Source organism: Muscardinus avellanarius, assembly GCF_963383645.1.
Source record: "Muscardinus avellanarius genome assembly, chromosome: 2".
NCBI lineage: Eukaryota > Metazoa > Chordata > Mammalia > Rodentia > Gliridae > Muscardinus > Muscardinus avellanarius.
In genome coordinates, this window is record NC_137787.1 from 193570114 (window position 1) to 193590545 (window position 20432).

The 20432-nt window shown below is 43.0% G+C and overlaps 1 protein-coding gene across 1 annotated transcript; it reads right to left on the bottom strand.

Annotated features, from left to right (window-relative positions):
- Positions 1-3937: 3937 nt before the first annotated feature.
- Positions 3938-19034, bottom strand: POGLUT2 (protein O-glucosyltransferase 2; the record flags this gene model as incomplete). The annotated part of the gene is made up of 10 exons (XM_080688925.1): positions 3938-4009; positions 6863-6970; positions 8880-8969; positions 9932-10141; positions 11295-11532; positions 11651-11823; positions 14481-14558; positions 14740-14945; positions 16607-16812; positions 18853-19034. 10 exons carry the CDS (start codon positions 19032-19034, stop codon positions 3992-3994), a joined length of 1509 nt encoding a protein of 502 aa, XP_080545051.1. The 3' UTR covers positions 3938-3991.
- Between the last annotated feature and the right edge of the window lie 1398 nt (positions 19035-20432).

A 20432-nucleotide genomic window follows, 5' to 3' on the forward strand; every position in this document is an offset into this window, starting at 1 on the left:
AGAGATGTGGCAGGAAGATAGGAAGTTCAAGGCCAGCTTCATCAATTTATTGAGACCATTTAAAAAAAAATTTCAAGTGGAGGCTAGGGACAGGGTTGTAGCTCAATGGTATGGTGACCCTGGGTTCAAACTTCAGTACCACAAAAAAAGGAAAAGGAGAAGTATTGGGTTTAAGAGCAGACTTCTAAAAGTATGCTCAACTCCTAACCTGGATATGAGTCTTTGAAAATATTAAAATTATTGAGGCCATCCTGGATATCACATGGGCCTTAAATGGAATGACAGGTGTGTTTATGAGAGACAGCAAAGGACAAAACACACTGAGGAGCCAGGCTTGGTGGCACACACCTGTAATCCTATTACGTGGGAGGCTGAGAGGAAGATCACAGGTTTGAGGATAACCTCAAGAGACACTCATCAGCCTAGTGAAACCCTGTTTCAAAATAAGTAATAAAGTAGGGCTACACACAGCACTGAGGAGACAATTCTGTAATGACTGAGGCAGAAGGTGGAGAGAAAGGTGCATAACATTAAGACATTTTAAGACCTGCCAGAAGCTGGAAGAAGGGTGTTGGGATTCTTCCTCAGACATCCAGAAGGAAGCCAGTGCCTTTGTTTCAGACTTTTGGACCCCAGAACCAGAGAGAATACATTTCGGTTGTTATCAGTCACCCAGTTTGTGATAATTTGCTGAGGCAGCCTAGGAAATTCCTGTAGAAGATAACGAAGGACTTGGGGGTGAGGAAAGAATTCTTAAGTCTTAAGAAACACTAGCCTTAAAAGAAAAAAATTGACATATTCTCTCTTAAAATCATGACCTTTTGCCAGGCAGAGTGGCCTATGCCTATAATCCCAGTACTCAGGAAGCTGAGACAAGATCACAGGTTGGAGACCAACATAGGCAACTTAGTGAGACCATGTCTCAAAAATGGCTGAAGGTATAGCCCAGAGTTAGAATGTCCTTGGGTTTGATTCCCAGTACCACGAAATAAAAATACTTTGAGCATTAAAAGACACTGCAATGACTAACACATGGCATAAAGTATGGTATATGCAGCATATAGAACCAATTAAACACTAGTTCCAAAATGTTTCTTTGAATTCACAGGAATTCAAACTTAGTAGAAAAATGGACCATAAAAAAATAAAAATTCAGGAAAGTAACACAAAAGGCTCATAAGGCTCATAACCATATGAAAAAATGATCTGCCTCAGTAATCAGAGAAATTGAAATTAAAACATAAGAAGTTACCAGCTGGGCATAGTGGTACATACCTGTAATACCAATACTTGGGAGTCTGAGACAGGAGGGTTGCAGGTTCAAGACTAGCACTCAGCAGCTTAGTGAGACCTTGTTTCAAAAAAAAAAAAAAAAAGAAAAGAAAAAAAGGCTAGGGCTTGGGGTAGAATGCCCTGAGTCCAATCCCCAGAAATACACAGAGACAAACACATGAAAACATGAGTTATCATTTTGAACCAAACAGTGTGACAACAAATTAAATCTGATAATATTATTATTAGTAAAAAAAGTAAAGCTACTGAAATTTCTATTTCTGGAAAGAGCATACATTTGGACAATCAGTTTGGAAGAGTCCATAAACACACACATACACACACACACACACACACACACACACACACACACAGTGGGGGAGGGAGAGAGAGATAGGCTCAGTAATTTCACTTCTAATCAAAAGTGGCTAAGAAAAATGAACAAGAATGTCCAAGGTAGCATTGTTTGGGAATTACCATAAAATGGGACTTACGCAAAAAAGTCCATCTATTATGCGATAGTAAGATATAGTGGTACTACTCATATAACAAAATATTGTCAACCTGCAGAACTGAGTGAACTGCCACTACATGAACCAATAGGCAAGCAGCAACAACAAAAGTTTGGTATGACTTTTATTTATACAGATTTCAAGTAGGAAAAATTATATTGCTTAGGGATAGATATGTGAGGAGTAAAACTATAAATAAAAGAAAAGGTTATCACAGCCATCATAATACTGTTCACCAGGGAGCTGGGGATAGGTCAGGATATAATGAGTCTATGGTATCAACAGTGTTCTGTTTTATGAACCTAAGTGGAAATTTCAAAGAAAAACCAGAGCTGGACAATAAAATGGTTAAAAAACAGGTTACCAGGACTATTGCAATAGGTGAAAAGTCCTCAACATAGGTTGAGACTCAATTTTAAATACAGTGTGGTCAAGTGGGAATTTATCACCAATGAGGAGAGCTGGGGATCGTTGGATAGAAAATTGCTAGCAGGCAGCATCCTAGAGATTCTGGTTAAATGGACCTAACAGGATTCTTGCCGAATACAGGACAGGGTGATCAAACATCCCCCGGGGGAAGGCAGCAGAAGAGGAACTGATTAGATAATGCCAGTGATCAGATTTGGAGGATCAGATATGCAGGATGGGGGAGTTTTGTTAAATCTACTTGACAGGTTTCTTGCTGAAACTAAATTTTAGAAGAAAGTTCACAGGCTGACCTAGGGGAGATGTTCAGAAGCCAGGTGAAAGCTTGGTTAAGCAGATCCTTGTCACGATGTGGATGTTTTCTTGTAATTGTTATTATTATTTAGTACTGGAGGTTAAGTCAAAAGGAATTCTACCTCTGAGCTATACTCCCAGCTCAATTTTATTTTTATTTTTTATTTTGAAACAAGGTCTCACTAAGTTGCTGAGGGAACCTTGATAAATTGATGAGGCTGGCCTTGGACCTGCAATCCTCCCAAGTTGCAGCCTCCCAAGTCTTACAGGTGTGTACCACCGTGCCCAGCTTCTTATAATAATTTTTAAACTGCATATATGTTATACATTCTTCTGTGTCAAGACCTCACAATTTAAAAAATCATAAAAATGTATTTAACTGGATGATGCATGAAAAGAAGCCAAGTAAAGGAATTTGCAGGGCATTACATATGACTCAGTGTTAGGATTTCTAGTTCCTTTTTAATCTTTCAGCTGCATTTGAAGCGTTTCATTTACCCAGTTAATGTTTGTTAACCTTTCTAGTTGTGGGTACCCTATTAGGCTGTAGCGATACATACAAGAAAATCATGGTCTCTGCAGTCAAGTTGCTTAAAAATCTGGGGTGGGGGGAAGAGAGAGAGAGAGTGCTAGTTCACTCTCACTCAGAGTAGGGTGAACACAAGGATACAAGGATGCAGAAGGAAGATGCAGAGGGGTGGCTCGTTTCAGAAGTGAGTACTGAAGGAAGTCTACACTGGATGCAGAAAGGTGGGTCACAGCATTCCAGACCAAGGGAAGAGCCAACACCCAGAAACAGGAGTTGGCAGAACAGTGATAGGAATGTTTTCTTTGTTGTTGTTTTTTGTTGTTTGTTTTTGGTACTGGGAACAGGGACATTCGACCTCCGAGCTATACCCCCAGCCCTACTTTTTATTCTTCATTTTCAAGCAGGGTCTCACAAAGTTGCAGAGGCCTCACTGAGTAGCTGAGGCTGGCCAGATACCGTGATCCTCCAGTCCCAGCCTTCCAAGTACTGGGATTACAAGCGTGCTCCACCATGCTCAGCTGACAGGAATGGTTTTGTCAGACCTCAGGGTACACAGTAGAAAGTGGTGGGAGACTTGAGGAAAGATGCAAGCAGAGGCTGAACAGGTGTGGCTCTGAGTGGCTTAAAAGATTTGTTGCTTAGTCATGTACATAACACCAGCAGGTGGTGGGCAGACTGCTAAAATCAAGGACCCAGCTCCCTTCTTTCTTCTGCTCCAAGATCCACATATGGCTAATAATTTAGCACTACACAGGCCTTTAAAATATAGTTTTATTATAAAATTCTAAAAATGTGCTTTATAAGACTGCCATGGGAATACTGCATAGGTGCAAACATCTTCATAACGCAAACGATCACACAGGAGAATTTACGCTGTGGAATTAAGACTTAAAAATATTCTTCTTTTCAGTTAAGAGTCTTCAGAGCACCGTTATTTGAATGGAAGGTATTTTTCATATCAGAGTTCATCTTTGGTCTGCAATTAAGAAGCAACATATTTAGAGCCATTGAGAAGTTTAATGTGAGCCAAGACGACATGCACGAGCTAAAAATTATTTTCCCCTAAAAGTAAAAGTGAGCGGGAGCCCAGTCGCTGCTCTGTGCTTGTAGGAACTATTTCTGGAGGATCCATATTATCCAAGGGTAAAATGACACTGTGTTGCACAGGGCTCCTGGTGGGGAACCACACATACCCGGGTCTGTGTCGCTGAGAGCCGTTCTGTTATGAACAGAAGTGAACACTTTGTCCTGGAGTGGACAAAGAATGAGATAGGAACAAAGCTCTGATTCTGTCCTGAACTTGCACTAATCAGTGAAGGTACTGACTTGGCACCTCTAAATTACTAAGACAAAGATAAAAGTAAACAGCCATGGACAAAGAAAGCTGCAGTCTCCACTGGAGCCAAAGTAAGCATTGTTGATCCTAAGTCACAAAGTTGGCGAGGGGTTCCTTTTATTTATATTGTGGTGCTGGATGGAACCCAGGGGTATTCTACTTCCAAGATATACCCCCAGCCCTATTTTATTTTTAAACAGGGCCTCATTAGGTTGATGCGAGTCTCACTACTTGTTGAGAATGTCATTGAACCTGCCTCAGCTTCCTCTCTCAGACTCCTAAGTAGTAGGATTACAGGCCACCACTCCCAACTGTTTTTTGTTTTATTATTTTTTGCAGTACTGAGGACTTAAACAAGGGGCATTCTAACTCTGAACTATATGCCCAGCCCTATTTTTTATTATTTTGAAACAGGGTCTCACTAAGTTGTGGAAGGCCTCACTAAATGGCTGAGGCTGGCCAATAACCTGCAATCTTTCTGTCTTAGCCTCCCAAGTACTAGGATTATAAGTGCGCCTACCTTATGTTTTATTTTTGGAACAGGGTCTCACCAAGTTGTTGTGGTCCTCACTAAACTGCTGAGGCTGACTTCAAACTTGCAATCCTCCTGTCTCAGTCTCCCAAGTACTGGGGTTACAGGTGTGTGCCACCATACCTGGCATGAGGAGTGCCTTTTGATTTGGCCTTTCCTGTTTCATCATAGGCTCTAAGTGACCTCATGGACTTGGCGGGGTTAACACTAGTGCTGTACCAGGAGAGGGCCAGTGAGTTAGTGATAAATCAGTTCTCCAAAAAAGACAAAAACAAAAGCAAAACAATCAGTTTTGTAAAATGCATTGATTATCAGGGTGGAAATACTCCTGCTAGGCGGATTCCTGGCTACCAAAACTAACTAGTGTGCAGACTTCCTGAACACTTAATAACTGTTGAGCTCATGTGAGCTGCTTCTGTCATCTCACTGGGGCCTGCTCACCTGGTCCCTTTTAAATACTCTTAAGAGGCAGGCATAAGAGCTGCCCAATCTGCTGTCTCATCTTTAGCTACAATACCACAATTCTGAGTTTGTTCATTCAGAAACATAACAGTGTTGCGAAAAATAATGTCAAGCCAGAATACTTACATATGCATACACACACAAATACACACAAATACAGTTTGTACAATTTAAATTCTGTGAAACAAAAACCAAACTATAATCAAAATACCACTCTCTCACCATACGATCTCTCCAATATGCAAACATGCACACAATCTGATCATGAGGATTATTTACTTTGCTATAATCCACCTAGATGATTTTTAACTAAATTATTTTATGGGTTTAGTTTTGTTACCAAAGAAAACAAAAGCAATGATTGTATGACTTCTAAAGTCCTTGTTAGCCTAACAAATCTGTATATGAGCCAGGCGGGGTGGTGCATACTTGTTATCCCAGTACTTGGGAGGTTGAGACAGGAGGATCACAGATAGGTGGTCAGCCTCAGTTACTTTTTGAGGCCCTCCATAACTTAGTGAGACCCTGTTCTAAAGAAAAAAAAAAAAAAAAAAAAAAAAAAAGAGGACTGAAGGTTGTAGCTCAGAGGTAGAATGTCCCTGAGTTCAATCTCCAGTACCTCAAACCAAAACCCACAAACAACAAGATCTGTATATGAATTTAACTTTTGTAAATGAAATCATCATGCTGTGGTATTAACAAAAATTGCTTTTTCTTTTTTTCTTTTTTGTGGTACCGGGAATTGAAGCAAGGGTGTTCCAACTCTGAGCTACACCCCTAGCCACATTTTATTTATTTTTTTATTTGGAAACAGGCTTTCACTAAGTTGCTGAGGTTGGCCTCAAACCTGCAATCCTCCTGTCTCAGTCTCCCAAGTACTGGGATTAGAGGCGTGTACTGCCATACTTGGCTCAGAGATTGCTTTTAACTGAACATTTTGCTAACACCAGTACTCATGGTTGTAATTTTTTCATCTCTATATTGGAATGATGAACTTTGGCAAACCTATCTCAAGGTAGACAAGAGAATGTGATGGTCCATGTGAAAATATTTTTCTTTACTATTTTGGTGGGACTGGGGCTAGAACCCAGGGGCATTCTGCCTCTGAGCTATACTCCCAGTCCTTTTTATTTTTTTATTTTGAGAAAAGGTCTCCCTAAATTGCTAAGTTTTGCTTTGAACTTGTGAGCCTCCCATCTCAGCTTCTGGGTGCTGCGGTTAGAGGCTTGTATTACCATGCCCAGCTTGAGGATACTTTCCAAACTGTAAACCTCTACTTAAATGCCATGTCCCTCAGCTTTGCCGGAGAGCTACTCTCTCCTCTTCCTGCACTGCATTTTAACACCCTCTCTTGTGCACCGTTATCATCTACTGCCCAGGTCTCTCGGGTAGACTGAGTTGCTCGGAGGCCTCTGGAGGAGGAGCTCAACCACTTGTTGTCTAATTGAGTAACTAGAGGAATGAATGCAAACGTGGATCAACAAGGTCAGATCAGTTACCTTTTTCCTGTGGCATGTACAAGGAAAGAGGTCGTCCTCGGTCTGTGGCTCTACCCTCTTCATGCCCTCTCGGACTTGGGGCTCACTCACTTGTAAGCTGGCATATTCCTGTTAAGTGGCAACATAGAAGCATTCCTTATGCAAAACTCCACATGCACTCACAAAGCGAGACACTGCAATGTAGGTGAGATTCAGATGTGTAAGGTCCTTTGGAGCCTTCATACCCCAACAACAGAGATGGAGTCCTGGAAGTTCTTTGAACTCTGGCTGTCTATTCCTAACAAATCTCTCTTATTCTATCCCAATGTGTGTGTGTGTGTGTGTGTGTGTGTGTGTGTGTGTGTGTGTGTGTGTGTGTATGTGTGTGTGGTATTGGGGATTGAGCCCAGAAGCATTCTACCTCCAAACTACACCTTCAGCCCTATTTTATTTTTATTTGGAAATTGGGTCTTGCTAGGTTGATGAGAGTATCAGTACTTGCTGAGACTGTTCTTGGACCTTCAATCCTGCTGTCTCAGCCTCCTAAGTACTGGTATTACAGGTGTGCTCCACTGCACCTGATTTCTTCCCAAATGTGTACGACTATCTTTGTTTTTTTTTGTTTTGTTTTACCACCTTCTGTCTTATAGTAAAAATAATTTTTTCATAGACTCTTCCCCAGAATGAGAATTTGAGGACAGATTCTGCCTTCCCCTCCATAGCTTATGTAAGCCTCACATGTCATGTTCATTGATTATGTTCTTACTCTAGGACAGGTGTGAGGTGCTCAGCACTGATGTTAAGTTTTTATGAATGAATGAACATTGCCCATGGGATCTTTAGAAATTCAGATGTGAATCTCCCTATTCATTCATTATACACAGTTCATTATTTCCCATTCATTACATATAGTTCATTATTCCCCATTCATTATATACAGTTATCCAGCATAATATGCACATTATATACAATTCATTCATACATAGTTCATTATTCCTCATTCATTAATTATACTTATTATACACAGCTCACCCTCTTCATCTTTTCACTGTTTCCTAAGGAAGTTTAAAAAACAGGAGAGGCCAGCACAGACCAGAAACAGACCAATTTTTCTTTGTAGCAGAGCCAAGCGTATGAGACTCAGTATCTGTAATTCTGTGATAAAAATCTTAGTCTAGCTCTAGTAAATCTTGCAAATTACTTGTTTACTGCAGCATTTTTTCATGAGCCTTTTAATTTGTCAATGTCTTTTTTTCTCTTTTTTACAATCCCTAAATGTTTAGCTCCATGAAAATAATTTCCAAATCATGGTTTGAGCCAGATGTGGTGGTGAATGCCTATAATCCCAGTACTTGGAAACTGATACAGGAGGATCACAGATTCCAAGCCAGAGTACACTAACTTGAGATCCTGTTTCAAAATAAAAAAAATAAACAGGGTTGGGTGTAGCTCAGTGGTAAAAGCACCCCTGGGTTCAATCTTCTCCACCACCACCACCACCACCACCACTCCTCCTCCTCCTCCTCCTCCTCCTCCTCCTCCTCCTTCTTCTTCTTCTTCTTTTTCTTCTTTCTCTCTCTTTCTCTCTCTCTCACTCTCTCTCTCTCTCTCTCTCTCTCTCTCTCTCTCTCTCTCTCTCTCAAGGCTCATCAGGGCCTTGATGAAAGGCCCAGACACATTTCCCACTCTTTGCAACAAAAAGTTCTGTTAGGCATCAGTGATAAGATACAAAAAAAAAAAAAAAAAAATATCTAGGTAACTTTGCAGAATTGGAGGCCAATTTCTTAATCAATCACATACTGCATAGTTGTACTTTTTCTTTGATATTATAACATTCTTTGATGTTATAATATTCTTCACCAGCTAAATCTTTGGTTTTTCAACTACTTCTCACCTTCACTTAATATTTGTCCTTGATTTTCATCCAAAGAGTTGCATGACACTTCTTATATTAATATGCTTTTAGAAATTGACAGATTATTTGCCTCTAACATGTCTAATTGCAAGCTATATGACTACTTTCTTGAAAAATACTGACCTGAAAAAGTTTGAAATAATAGCAGAATATATCATCACCCATGAGATTATTTCTTGCAAATTCTTGTCCTGCTTTTGCTATCTTCTTTGCCTATGGGAATTTTAAAAAAGAATTTAATGAGACATATTTTCCCCATGTAGACACATGCAAACAGATCTTCAGAGTACAAATACAGTGATAGAACGACAGCAAGCATATCCTTTGGGGTAGCGTGAGATGGCTAAAAACAAAAGAAAACAAAACAAAACAAAAGCCAAACATTTAACAGAGCGCATGTGTTCAAATCAAAGAGAGGTTTTCAAGACTAGAAAGTCTGAGAAAGCATTTGGGCTTCTTAGAATTAAGCCTCTGCGTAGAGAGAAGATATACACAAAATAAAATAACATTGACTTTGTAAAGTAAATGCAAAATGAAGCTCTGCTAATGCATTGTCCTCACAGTTTCCAGAAGACAGACTGTTGCTTATTCAGGTAACCCCTCTTTTTACCTCATTTTACTCCATAGCACATGTCCTGTAGGCTGGCGTGCGCGCGCGCGCGTGCGTGTACATGCATGCGTGTGTGTGTGTGTGGTAATGAGGATTAAGCCCAGTAGAAGACTGCCACCGAGTTACACCGCCATCCCTTTTTATTTATTTTTAAAATGTCTTGCTAAGTTGCTGAGGGCCTCGCTCTATTGCTGAGGCTGGCATCAAACCTGTGATTCTTCTGTCTCAGCCTCCCAGGAACTGGGACACAGGTGTGCGTCACTGCACCCAGCTCATCCTGGCCATCTTAATGATCACATTGCTAGCAGAGGAAATGCATGTGCTGCAGGCCAAGCCAACTGAAAGAGAAACTATGATCCAGGACAACTTCTGATTCACATGCAGAGTGGACAGGTAATCCAAGATGCAAAGGCTGTGTTCACACCAGAAGTGCTGCGCTACTTGCCAGCAGGCACTTTGCCAATTACCTATCTGAGGATCGTGAACACTTTCCAGGTGCGTGGCGTTTTGAATGCACCCTGTGACATTGGGTTCCAAGTGGGAGTGGGCCTTCCAGGAGGCTTACCTCTTCGTCATGATCTTTTGCCCACTGAAGTTTTTCCAGCAGGTCGCTCAGGTTGCTTTTAACTGGAATGTAGTGTATCCAGGGCTGCAGCTCGTTGTAAAAGTGCTCGTAGTAGATGGAGTCCTGCTTCAGCACAACGCTGTCACCCACCAGTAGATAGGGCAGGCGGTACGCTGCTACGGTGCCATCGATGTTTATTTGATACTTATGCTGCAAGTCAGCAGTAGAGGAAAAGAACCGCCAATAAATTCCCACTTGCCACTGTTTTTTTTCTTGTCCCCATTCACACATCAACTTGCCATCCTCAGATACTAACTGGCCTGATTTTGCCATCTGCCTCGGCCATGTAGTAACTGCTCTTATACCCCACAGTGACAAAGAGCTAAATGCTCCTGTTGATACGGTCCTGAATTTCACAAGACAGCAACAATTTAATGTTGACACAGCCAATAAAATGAAATGTTGTTCTCAGGCTGCAACATAGGAAGGAAAGATAGATTTGTAATTCTGTGATTCTTCTACTTCTTTATTGACCGCATGTATGTACCTAGCACATTCTGTGTCATGTTAACCATGGTTTGACACACCAGATGGGCACACGTATGCTTTAAATTAACAAGCTTCGGGGCAAGAACATCTGTGAATAGGAATATTCCTAGAACTATGATATGCAATAACTTTAGCTGTAGAAAATTCATCAGACAGGAGTAGGGCCAAGACATAATGAAACATTTCTCCAAAGAAGGTTGGCTAGTATCTGTTCTCTTGAGTTATAATTTCTTGCAAAAACACTGACGATTCAGCATATGGTATTGTTTAGGTCGACCTCCCTCCACGTAACTCCCCAGCCATCTGCAGGGCAGACAGAGCTCAGTAATTACTTGCCTTCCCCCACTCAGAGGGAGACAAACTTTTGCCCATCTCTTTCTTCACTCCAGAAGATTTCAGAAATCACCCAGAGGTCTAGAGAGCTGGGCAGTGTACATAGCTTTTTGTTGTTGTTAGAAAAAAAAAAGATGACTTCCTGGGAAACATGAGTGCTCCACATTCCCAATGCATATGCTTCGTGGCATCCCCAGAATTCCCAGGCAGAATGTTTCAATAGGTTTCAAGTCATTGCTCACCGGAAGGCCTGACAAGAGACACCTGGTTTACATCTCCTATAGTCTGTTTCCATGCTCTGGTTCTGGGAAACAGTATTTGTAAAATGACTTACATGTACTTATTAACGAAAAAGGATTTGAGCTGATGTGTGCTTCTCTTAAGAGTTAGCTGGACAAACAAAAGATAGCTCTACCCAGCTTCTGAGCTCTCTTACAGACAGTGGAAAAACAGAAAAGACTGACTACCGATGAGGCTATACCTTAAAGAAATCGAAAAATGAGATGTGTTTCACAATGGGGCCGTACAGGCTCTCGTCGTGCTTAAAGAAGAAAAAGTTGGTGAAAGCAGCGTCGATGAGTTCCGGGTGTTTTCTACTGAGTTTCACCAGCTCTAGTCTCTCCTTGTGGCTGTCTCGCCCTCTCCAGACGGCGGTAGAGTTTTTACTCTCCCAGGGGGGTCCCGTGTTGGCTTGCACAGACATTATATCCAGACTTACTCTAAAAGACAGAAGCGCAACCCGTCTTCCTCCCAAACCATTCCATCACCAAGGCAGATGGACAAGAACTCACCAAAGAGAACAAACCAAGGCTGGGGTCCACCCTGCCCCTCTCTCACCGGCCCATGGTTTCTAGAACAGAGTCGGTCAAGTCGTAGGTGGGCATCACAATGTCCTTGGAATCCGTGGAACCACACCAGGAAAAGATTGGATGGATGTTTGAGTTGGATTTCTTTTTTTCCAAAGGCCAGTCTCCCAAGTTAACAAAAAATTCCATATCTGGCATCTTTACCTAGGGAAAAGAAAACAGAGCTTATTCACAGTTCTTGCATTGTGTTTAACCTTAGATTTGCCAATTAAAATTAACACGCATTCCTGTAATTCCAGGAGGAGGCTGAGACAGTAGGATCACAGGTTCAAGGTCAGCCTCAGCAACTTAGCGAGGCCCTGTTATTTATTTATTTATTTTTGGTGGTACTGGGGTTCCTGGAAGCCCTTCTACCTCCGGGCTACATTCCCAGACCCATTTTTACATTTTTTAATTTGAAATCCGGGTCTCCTAAGCGCCATCCTCCTGTCTCTGCCTCCCAAGTGCGGGGATTACAAGCGTGCACCACCACGCCTGGCTTAGCGAGGCTCTGTTTAAAAAATAAAAATTAGGACTGAAGGTAGAGCTCAGCAGTAGATGATCCTAGGTTCAATTCCTAGTACCACACACACAAAACAAACAATAAATAAACAATAAAAATAATAGTTGTACCAAATGAAAGGCAATCTTACAAGCTTCAGGCAATTATTTCAATTTGAACAGGGGTAACTTTCCCAAATATGTTTATACACATGAGCATATAATCTAAGTTTCCTTCCTGTCCTGTCTGAATTGGTCAACAGACTTACTGCAAAAGGGATGAGGTGGCAAAGGTGATGTCTGTTCCCATGCTGCAAAGAGACGCTAAGATGATCAAAGAGAGAGATTTACGTGAAAATAATTTTAAAAAGTATAATTAGAATGCTAAGGACTCTAACTGTGGTTTCTCATAATAAGCTAGATACTCCCAATTTAAAAATATACTTCAGGGAAGTGGCAGGAACAGGATTTGAATCCGGGAAGTCCAACACCAAGGCCAGCAGAGTGATTTCCAAGCTATGCTGCCCCTACTGACAAATGCCATGAATATGTTAAAGGAGCCTGCTTTATTAGTCATAGAAAATGCTTAGAGTATGTGCCAAACAAACAATATATGTATTTTTATATAATATGTATTTATAAATAAATGTTATATATATTAGGAACTGTACTGTGTTGGTCAGTCTGAGAAGCATCTTGAGACTGGAGTCTTGAAAAAAAATTCTTATTTTTCCATGGATAGACATAAAGAAGCAAGAAATATTTTCCAGTATTCTGATGTTTTAACTTAAACAAGGCATAGTACTGATCCTAAATAATTTAGAAGTAACTAGCTGGGTGTGGTGGCCCATGTCACCTTGGGAGGCTGAGACAGGAGGATCACAGGTTCCAAGACAACCTCAGCAAGTAGTGAGACTCTCAGCAACCTAGCGAGACCCTGTTTCCAAATAAAAATTAAAATCGGAAGCCGGGCGTGGTGGCGCACGTTTGTAATCCCAGCATTCGGGAGGCTGAAACTGGAGGATCGCGGTTCGTGGTCAGCCTCAGCTACTTAGTGAGGCCCTCTGCAACTTAGACCCTGTTTTAAAATAAAGAATAAAAAACAGGGCAGGGGGTGTAGTTAGGAGGTCAAATGGCACTGGGTTCCATACTCAAACCCGCAAAAAAAAAAAAAAAATAAATAAATAAATAAAAAAAATAAAATAAAATAAAAATCGGGCTGGGGCTATAGCTCAAAGATAGAATGCCTCTGCATTCAATCTCCAGTAAAACACACAAGCACACACCACACACACACACACACACACAGACACACACACACACACACACACACAGAAAATGTAGAAATATTCTGAACATTCTACCTATGAGCTATTCTACTCCCTTTTATTTTTTGTTTTGAAACAGAATCTCATTAAGTTGCTGGGGCTGATCTTGAACTTGTGATCTCCCTGTCCTAGCCTCTCCAGTACTGGTATTACAGGCTTATAATACCAGTAAACACCTGGCTGCTTTGTAATTTTTAGAAGAAAAGTACCATGATGTTCCATGAGTAATTCAATCAAAACATGCATACATTATTCCATAAATAAATATTATGATGACTATACAGACATACGATTGGAAAAATTGTTGGCATGGCTTTTTATACCAGCCATTTTAGCATTCCTGTGAAAGTATACCTCTAAGAAATAAGATTTTGTATAAGGGAAGTATTTTTTGGACTCAACGTAGGTTTAATATCAAACTCATTTCACTGTAAGGTCATTTTCTTTCCTCTTTAAGGCACTGTTATGGGTTGACCTGTTTTCCCTAAGAGACAGGCTTAAGTTCCAAACCCCAGTATCACAGAATGAACTTATTTGGAAATTGGGCTGTTGAAGATGATATTAGTGATGATGAGATCATGCTGGAGCAGAGCTGGCTTTTATTCCAAAATGAAAGGTGTCCCTATGACAAGAGAAACAGACATGCAGACAAATGAAAAGAGAAGGCCCTGTGATGAGAGGCAGAGACAAGAGTGATGTCGCTACAAACCAGGGAACACCAAGGACGGAGGCTCTGCTGGCTCTCTGACTTTGGACTTCTGGGATTTAGAACTGTGAAAGAGTAAGTTTCTGTTGTTTTGAGCCACACAGTGTGTAGCACTTAGTTACAGCAGCCTTAGAAATTAATATGGTACCATACATGTCATAAAACTTCAGAACAGTATTACAGTAAGGCTCCAGAAGAAAACACCCCTGATGTTGTATCAGCTTTATTTTATATTATATTATGCAACAGGCATCAAAATTGCCTGTTACGACTCAGAAAATACTCACCTTTCTTGTCAAAGAAAGTAGTATGGCATCCATGAAAATTCTAAAACCTACATGTTCACCATGAGTCTTGATATAAACCTAAAAGAGAATAGGACATTTCTATATTAGTCTAAAAGTACTGGCAGACTTCACTGAGGAAACGCTTGCCACGTTGGTTCCTGTTAGGATGATATTTATAAAACCCTTTACCTACCTGTAGCCAAGTGGTCAAAACAAAACAAAATCAGGAAAACAAGTAAACCTCCGTCACGTGTGGTACCTTGTTATCCTTTAAGGTGTAGTGACACAAGCTCTGCCTCTGCCCAAATCTTTTTGGGATTTCTGCTGCAATCTTTTCTGGATCCACAGTAGGGAAATGTGCCAGATCTTTCTGAATCTGAGTAATGGTTCCTGGGCAGTTCATCTCCCTCAACCAGGCTGCAGTGTCTTCCAAAGGACAGTCACAGCTCTCATGGTAAACTGGCCCTGTTTACACAAGTAACAAAGTACAGTGGTGAAGACTTCAGTCAGCATTTGAAACATGCAACAAACATCCAGAATACAGGCTTCCTGAATTCCGACGAGTTACATAGAAAGGCATTTTGATTGAAAATGTATGTTTAAAGAAATATACTTATTATATTGCGGCATAATGCAGAAGTCAGCTCTCTATCCTGACAACTCTTCACAGTGAAAACAAAATTTTCATACTCAAGTCTACTTTGCACGAGTTAAAAAAAAAGCCAGCAGGTACTAATTTATGCTCTACAAGGGGGAGTATAGTTTATTCTTTATGTTTAGTAAATTTGAAGATCATCAAACATTCATAAAAGAATATTAGAAGACTATAACTGTTTCAATAAAAGAAAAGATAAAAATGAGATTTAAATTAATATTTCAATTTTCTATTATACAAAACTGTTTCTTAAAGTGTCTGAGCTACTTTTCTCAATGGGTACATCATCATTAATACCAAAGGTAAACAAGGAGCTCTGACTATGCTCTAAAAATAAAGAAGCAAAGATAGTCCTCACAACAATCGTATTAATAGTATAATCATATATTCATAGAAATAATATTAATACAATTTAGCAGAATCTGAATTGAGATTTCTTACCATAATTCTTTTTTTTTATGGTACTGGGGATTGAACCCAGGGGTGTTCTGCCTCTGAGCTATACCCTACTTTTTTTTTTTTTTTGTGGTACTGGGGGTGGAACCCAGAGGCTTTCTACTTCCGGGCTATACTCCCAGCCCTATTTTTTATGTTTTATTTTGAAACAGGGTCTCACTAAGTTGCTGAGAGCCTCACTAAGTAGCTGAGGCTGGCTTCGAACCTGTGTGATCCTCCTGTCTCAGCCTCCCAAGCGCAGGGATTACAAGCGTGCGCCACCACGCCCTGCTGAGCTATACCCTACTTTATTTTTTATTTTGAAACACTTTCTCACTGAGTTGCAAAGGGCCTCACTATATAGCCAAACCTGTGATCCTCCTGTCTCAGACTCACAAGTACTGGGATTACAAGTGTGCACCACCACACCTGGATCATAATTCCTTTCTGTCATCCTCAGATTCCTACCTGACCCAGGCAGTAGGCGATGAGGCAATCTTTCTAAAAGTGTGGCAGGTTATTCTGTACCATACGGTTCTGATGGAATGTAGGAAAGGAACCTAGACACTTTCAAATGTTTTCCTTTCTTGGGGGAGCCTTTGTTGTATATACTGCTACCCCAGCATGTGGGGTCATCTCTGAAATGGAAGATGGAGATGGCCATGGGTTACAAAGCTATACTTCCATCCCATATGAGAACCAGAGAATCTCCCTAATTTCACTAACTCTTATTTGTTACTTAAGCTTATACCTCCAATTAAGAAAGTATCATCCATGATTATATACACAGTTTCAGTATTTTTGCTAATACTATATCTTTAGGGATAGAATTCTCTAGTAATATATCCATTGCACTTTAGCAAGTTATAATTTCCATTCAAATCCTGAATTTCTCTTTTACCAAAACTCCTAATTTAGTTTTCCAGTAAAAAAATCGATTTTTTTCAGTGAAAAAATATGCTGTTGTTTTTGTTAATATAATGAAATGTATTGCTGCATTCAAGCAACACTGTTATTAAATTATGTTCCAAATTACCTTTTAAGAGATATGGAGATTTGGCCACATGTTGACCTTGGAATTTAACTTCTACCTTCAGATTTTTGTAGCTTGCATACATTCTATATCTTACTATGAAGGACCCATCCTTTCGGTCTAAAACCTGGACTCCAACTCTGGTGAAGTGCTCTTCTGGTGCTGAGATTTTAACCTGGAACACCTTTTCACCCGGAGAAGATGTGAATCTGGGATGGGAAGAGATATAAAGATTATTTTAAAAAACTAAAACACAGTGATTATGCTTTTCAGTCTGTAAACTTCCCTGTTCGCACATTCTTTCTCTAACATACATTTGTATCTTTTTTTCTTATGTTTTTAGTGCCAGAATGGATATAATGAATCATATATTTTCAAAAAGAGGATGATACTGGCCAAAATAACATAAACCAGTTTCATCAATAACAAGAGCATCTGATATACTAATTATGTAAACAAATAAATATTTATGCATTACAATATAGTGATATTCCTATTAGTTATTAGTCTAATATTTCATGCCTATCATTCTAATATTTTGTGTCTATCATTTCTGAAAATTTGTGACCAAAGGGTGCTTCCAAAGACAATCTTATTTTGAAAAATCACTCAGTGATTTTTTTTTTGTACTTGGGATGGAACCCAGGGACATTCTACCTCCGAGCTATACTCCCAGTACTTTTTATTTTTATTTTTACTATTATTCTTTATTTTGAAACTTAGTCTCATTAAGTTCACTAGGTTGCCGTGGGCCTCACTAAGTAACTGAGGCTGTCCGTGAATTTGGCAATCCTGTCTCTGCCTCCTAAGTACTGGGATTACAAGGGTGTGTCACCACACCCAGCTTCTCAGTGATTCTTAAAAATATTATTATAAATCATGTTCAGCCATGGGCAAAATCAAAATAGGTGTAAACTTTGTAACAACATTTTTTGGAGAGAGTGCTCTTTTTGGTAAGGTGATTTTTAGTTTCCTCAATTGTATTATTTACAGTCAAATGACCAAATTTACAACCATCTTTTTCTTGGAAAACTCTTTTGTGGTGTTGGGGATTGAACCTAGAGCCTCATGTGTGTTTGGTAAGCATTCTACCACTGAGCTATACACCCAGCCCCTGGAAAATATTTTATTCCCAATTTTTATTTTCCCTGACTTGGTCATCACCCATCTATAATAAACAGGCCAGGCTTAGTAGTGTACACCTGTAATCTCAGTACTTGGAGGGCTGAGATGCTGAGGATACAGGAGTCTGAGATACAGGAGGATCACAAGTTCAAGGCCAGCCTGGGTAACTTAAGCCAGTGTCTGGAAAATAAGTATATAAATAAAAATAAAAATAAAAAAATAAATAAAAGGTCTGAGGGTGTAGCTCAATGGTAAAGCAACCCCAGATTCAATCTCCAATACCACCCCCCATGCACATAATAATAATAAAGACAATTATTTCAGAAGTCTGTGAATTATAAAAATAAGTTTAGGTATAATTTATTATTTAACTTATATATGGAACTCATTGGAATATAATAATTTTTGTTACAATCACATAAGAAATTCATATTTTCAGAGTTTCCCTTCAAACTCTAATGTCTTAAGTGCTTCTCCATTTTTCTTCTTGAGTTTGAAAACATGCTTACCTGCAGAAGTCTACCTGAAAATTGAAGCAGCACCAAAGAAAGATGAAGCCAAAGAAGAGCCTAACGACTCGGCTTAAATTTCTTACAAAAGCCAATGCAAAAAGTAGTCAGAAATAGCACTTCCAGCAAAGTGTAGGAGCTTTGCTTCCCCCTGAAAATGTGGGAATTACATGTCAAAATAGCCAAGAGACGAGCCATAATTCGCAATTATTTCTAAAGCTACAGAGAAAAACTGATTTGGACCAGGGAGCCTGTTAGAACCCAATGTGGGCCCAACTCAGGGATCCCGGAATGTAAACCGCAGTGGAAGAAAAGAGTAGTTCTGGGTAGATGATAACCAGTTGAAGGAAAAAACAATCCTTTGAAAATGTAACTCTAAATTTCTTTTTGTTTTTGTGGTGCTGGGGATTGAACCCAGGGGCATTCCCCCGGCCCTATTTTTAATTCTTTATTTTGGAACAGGGTCTCACTACGTTGTGGAGGGCCTCACTAAGCAGCTGAGGCTGGCCTCGAACCCAGATCCTCCTGTCTCAGCCTCCCAAGTACTGGGATTACAAGCGCGCGCCACCACGCCTGGTTTGTAACCCTCAAGAGCGGGGTCGTTTCTCGACTTACTTCTCCCCTGCCGAATCCACCGCCTGGATATAGAAATAGCGGGCCGGCAGGACGACCTCTGCGTTTAGCCCGGGCCCCCATATCTCACTCCTCTCTGGGCTCAGTCGCTTCTCTCCGCCGGCCTCGGCAAGTGCTCCAGCTGTGGCCAGGAGAAAGCAGTAAAGCAGCGAAGTGCTGGACATTTAGAGTCGGACTCGGAGCGCCGGGCAGCGGGAGGCGTGCCCAGCGGGCGGGCGCGGGCAGCGGGCGCCGCGGTGCGGGTCCCTCCCGAGGGGGCCTTCGGAGCGCAGGGCGGTCCCGCCGTCCAGTCACCGTCGGGGCGTCGGCCTGTCCAGGCCCAGGGCGCCCGTCGCTCGGCGAGGACGGCCAGCCCGGCGCGGCCCCGGGACAAGGACCCGCCCGAGTCGCTCTCGCCACTCCCCGGGCGGCGCGGGCCCGCCCCGGGCGGCGAGGCCGGGCGGCGGGATTGGCGCGCGGCGCTGAGCGAGGCCGCCCGCCAGGGGGTGCCGCGGACACGCGGCCGGAGCCGGGCTCCCTGGGAGATGTAGTTCGCCCTCGGACCGGCGGAAATCCTGCTAGGTTCCTTTTTTCCTTCCTTTTCTTTTCTTTTTTTTAAAGCCATCCCTCACCCGTATTTTACTTTCCGATCACCGCCTTCGGGGAGCTGCGGGTGTCCGCGACCGGGGCGCGGAGATCTCAGGTTTTAATTCTTTGGGCACCGCGTGCCCGCACGTGCGGAGGCCGGCGGGGAGGTGAGGCTGCGCGGAGCCGCGGTCCCGCCGTCCCCGGCCCCCGAGCCGTCCCGAGCCCAGGCCGCGTGCGGGCCCGGGAGCTGCGGCGGGCGCGGGCTGCGGGCGCCGGGAAGGAGCGGGCACCGGCGAGGGCCGCGCGGGCAGAAGGGCCGCGGCCTGCCCGGGACGAAGCGCGGTTGGGGCGCCCGTGGGCCCGGCGGCCGCACGCCAGCCCTGCGCGCCGCGCCCGCCCTAGCCGGCGGCCCGCTCCCGCCCCGCCCTCTGGGGAGAGCCCCGGGGAGCGCGGCGGCGGGGCGCCCGGGGGGCCTGCGCGGGCCGGGCCTCGCTTAGTCTTGCCCACTGGCCTCGCTGGGCCTCCGCGGGCTCACTCCGCCGCGCCCCGCGGCCCCGCGCTGCCCGAGCATCCCCGGCGCACCGGTCGGAGGCGGCCCCGGCGCCCGCGCGCCCCCTGCCGGCGCTCCGCGTCTCCCGGCCCGGGCGAGGGCGGGGCGGGGCTGGGGGGCTGCGGGGTCCTGGGGAGCGGGAGTCGGCCGGCCGCGGTCCTGGGGAGCGGGAGTCCGCCGGCCGCGGTCCTGGGGAGCGGGAGTCGGCCGGCCGCGGTCCTGGGGAGCGGGAGTCCGCCGGCCGCGGTCCTGGGGAGCGGGTGTCCGCCGGCCGCGGTCCTGGGGTGCGGGAGTCGGCCGGCCGCGGTCCTGGGGAGCGGGTGTCCGCCGGCCGCGGTCCTGGGGTGCGGGAGTCGGCCGGCCGCGGTCCTGGGGAGCGGGAGTCCGCCGGCCGCGGTCCTGGGGAGCGGGAGTCCGCCGGCCGCGGTCCTGGGGTGCGGGTGTC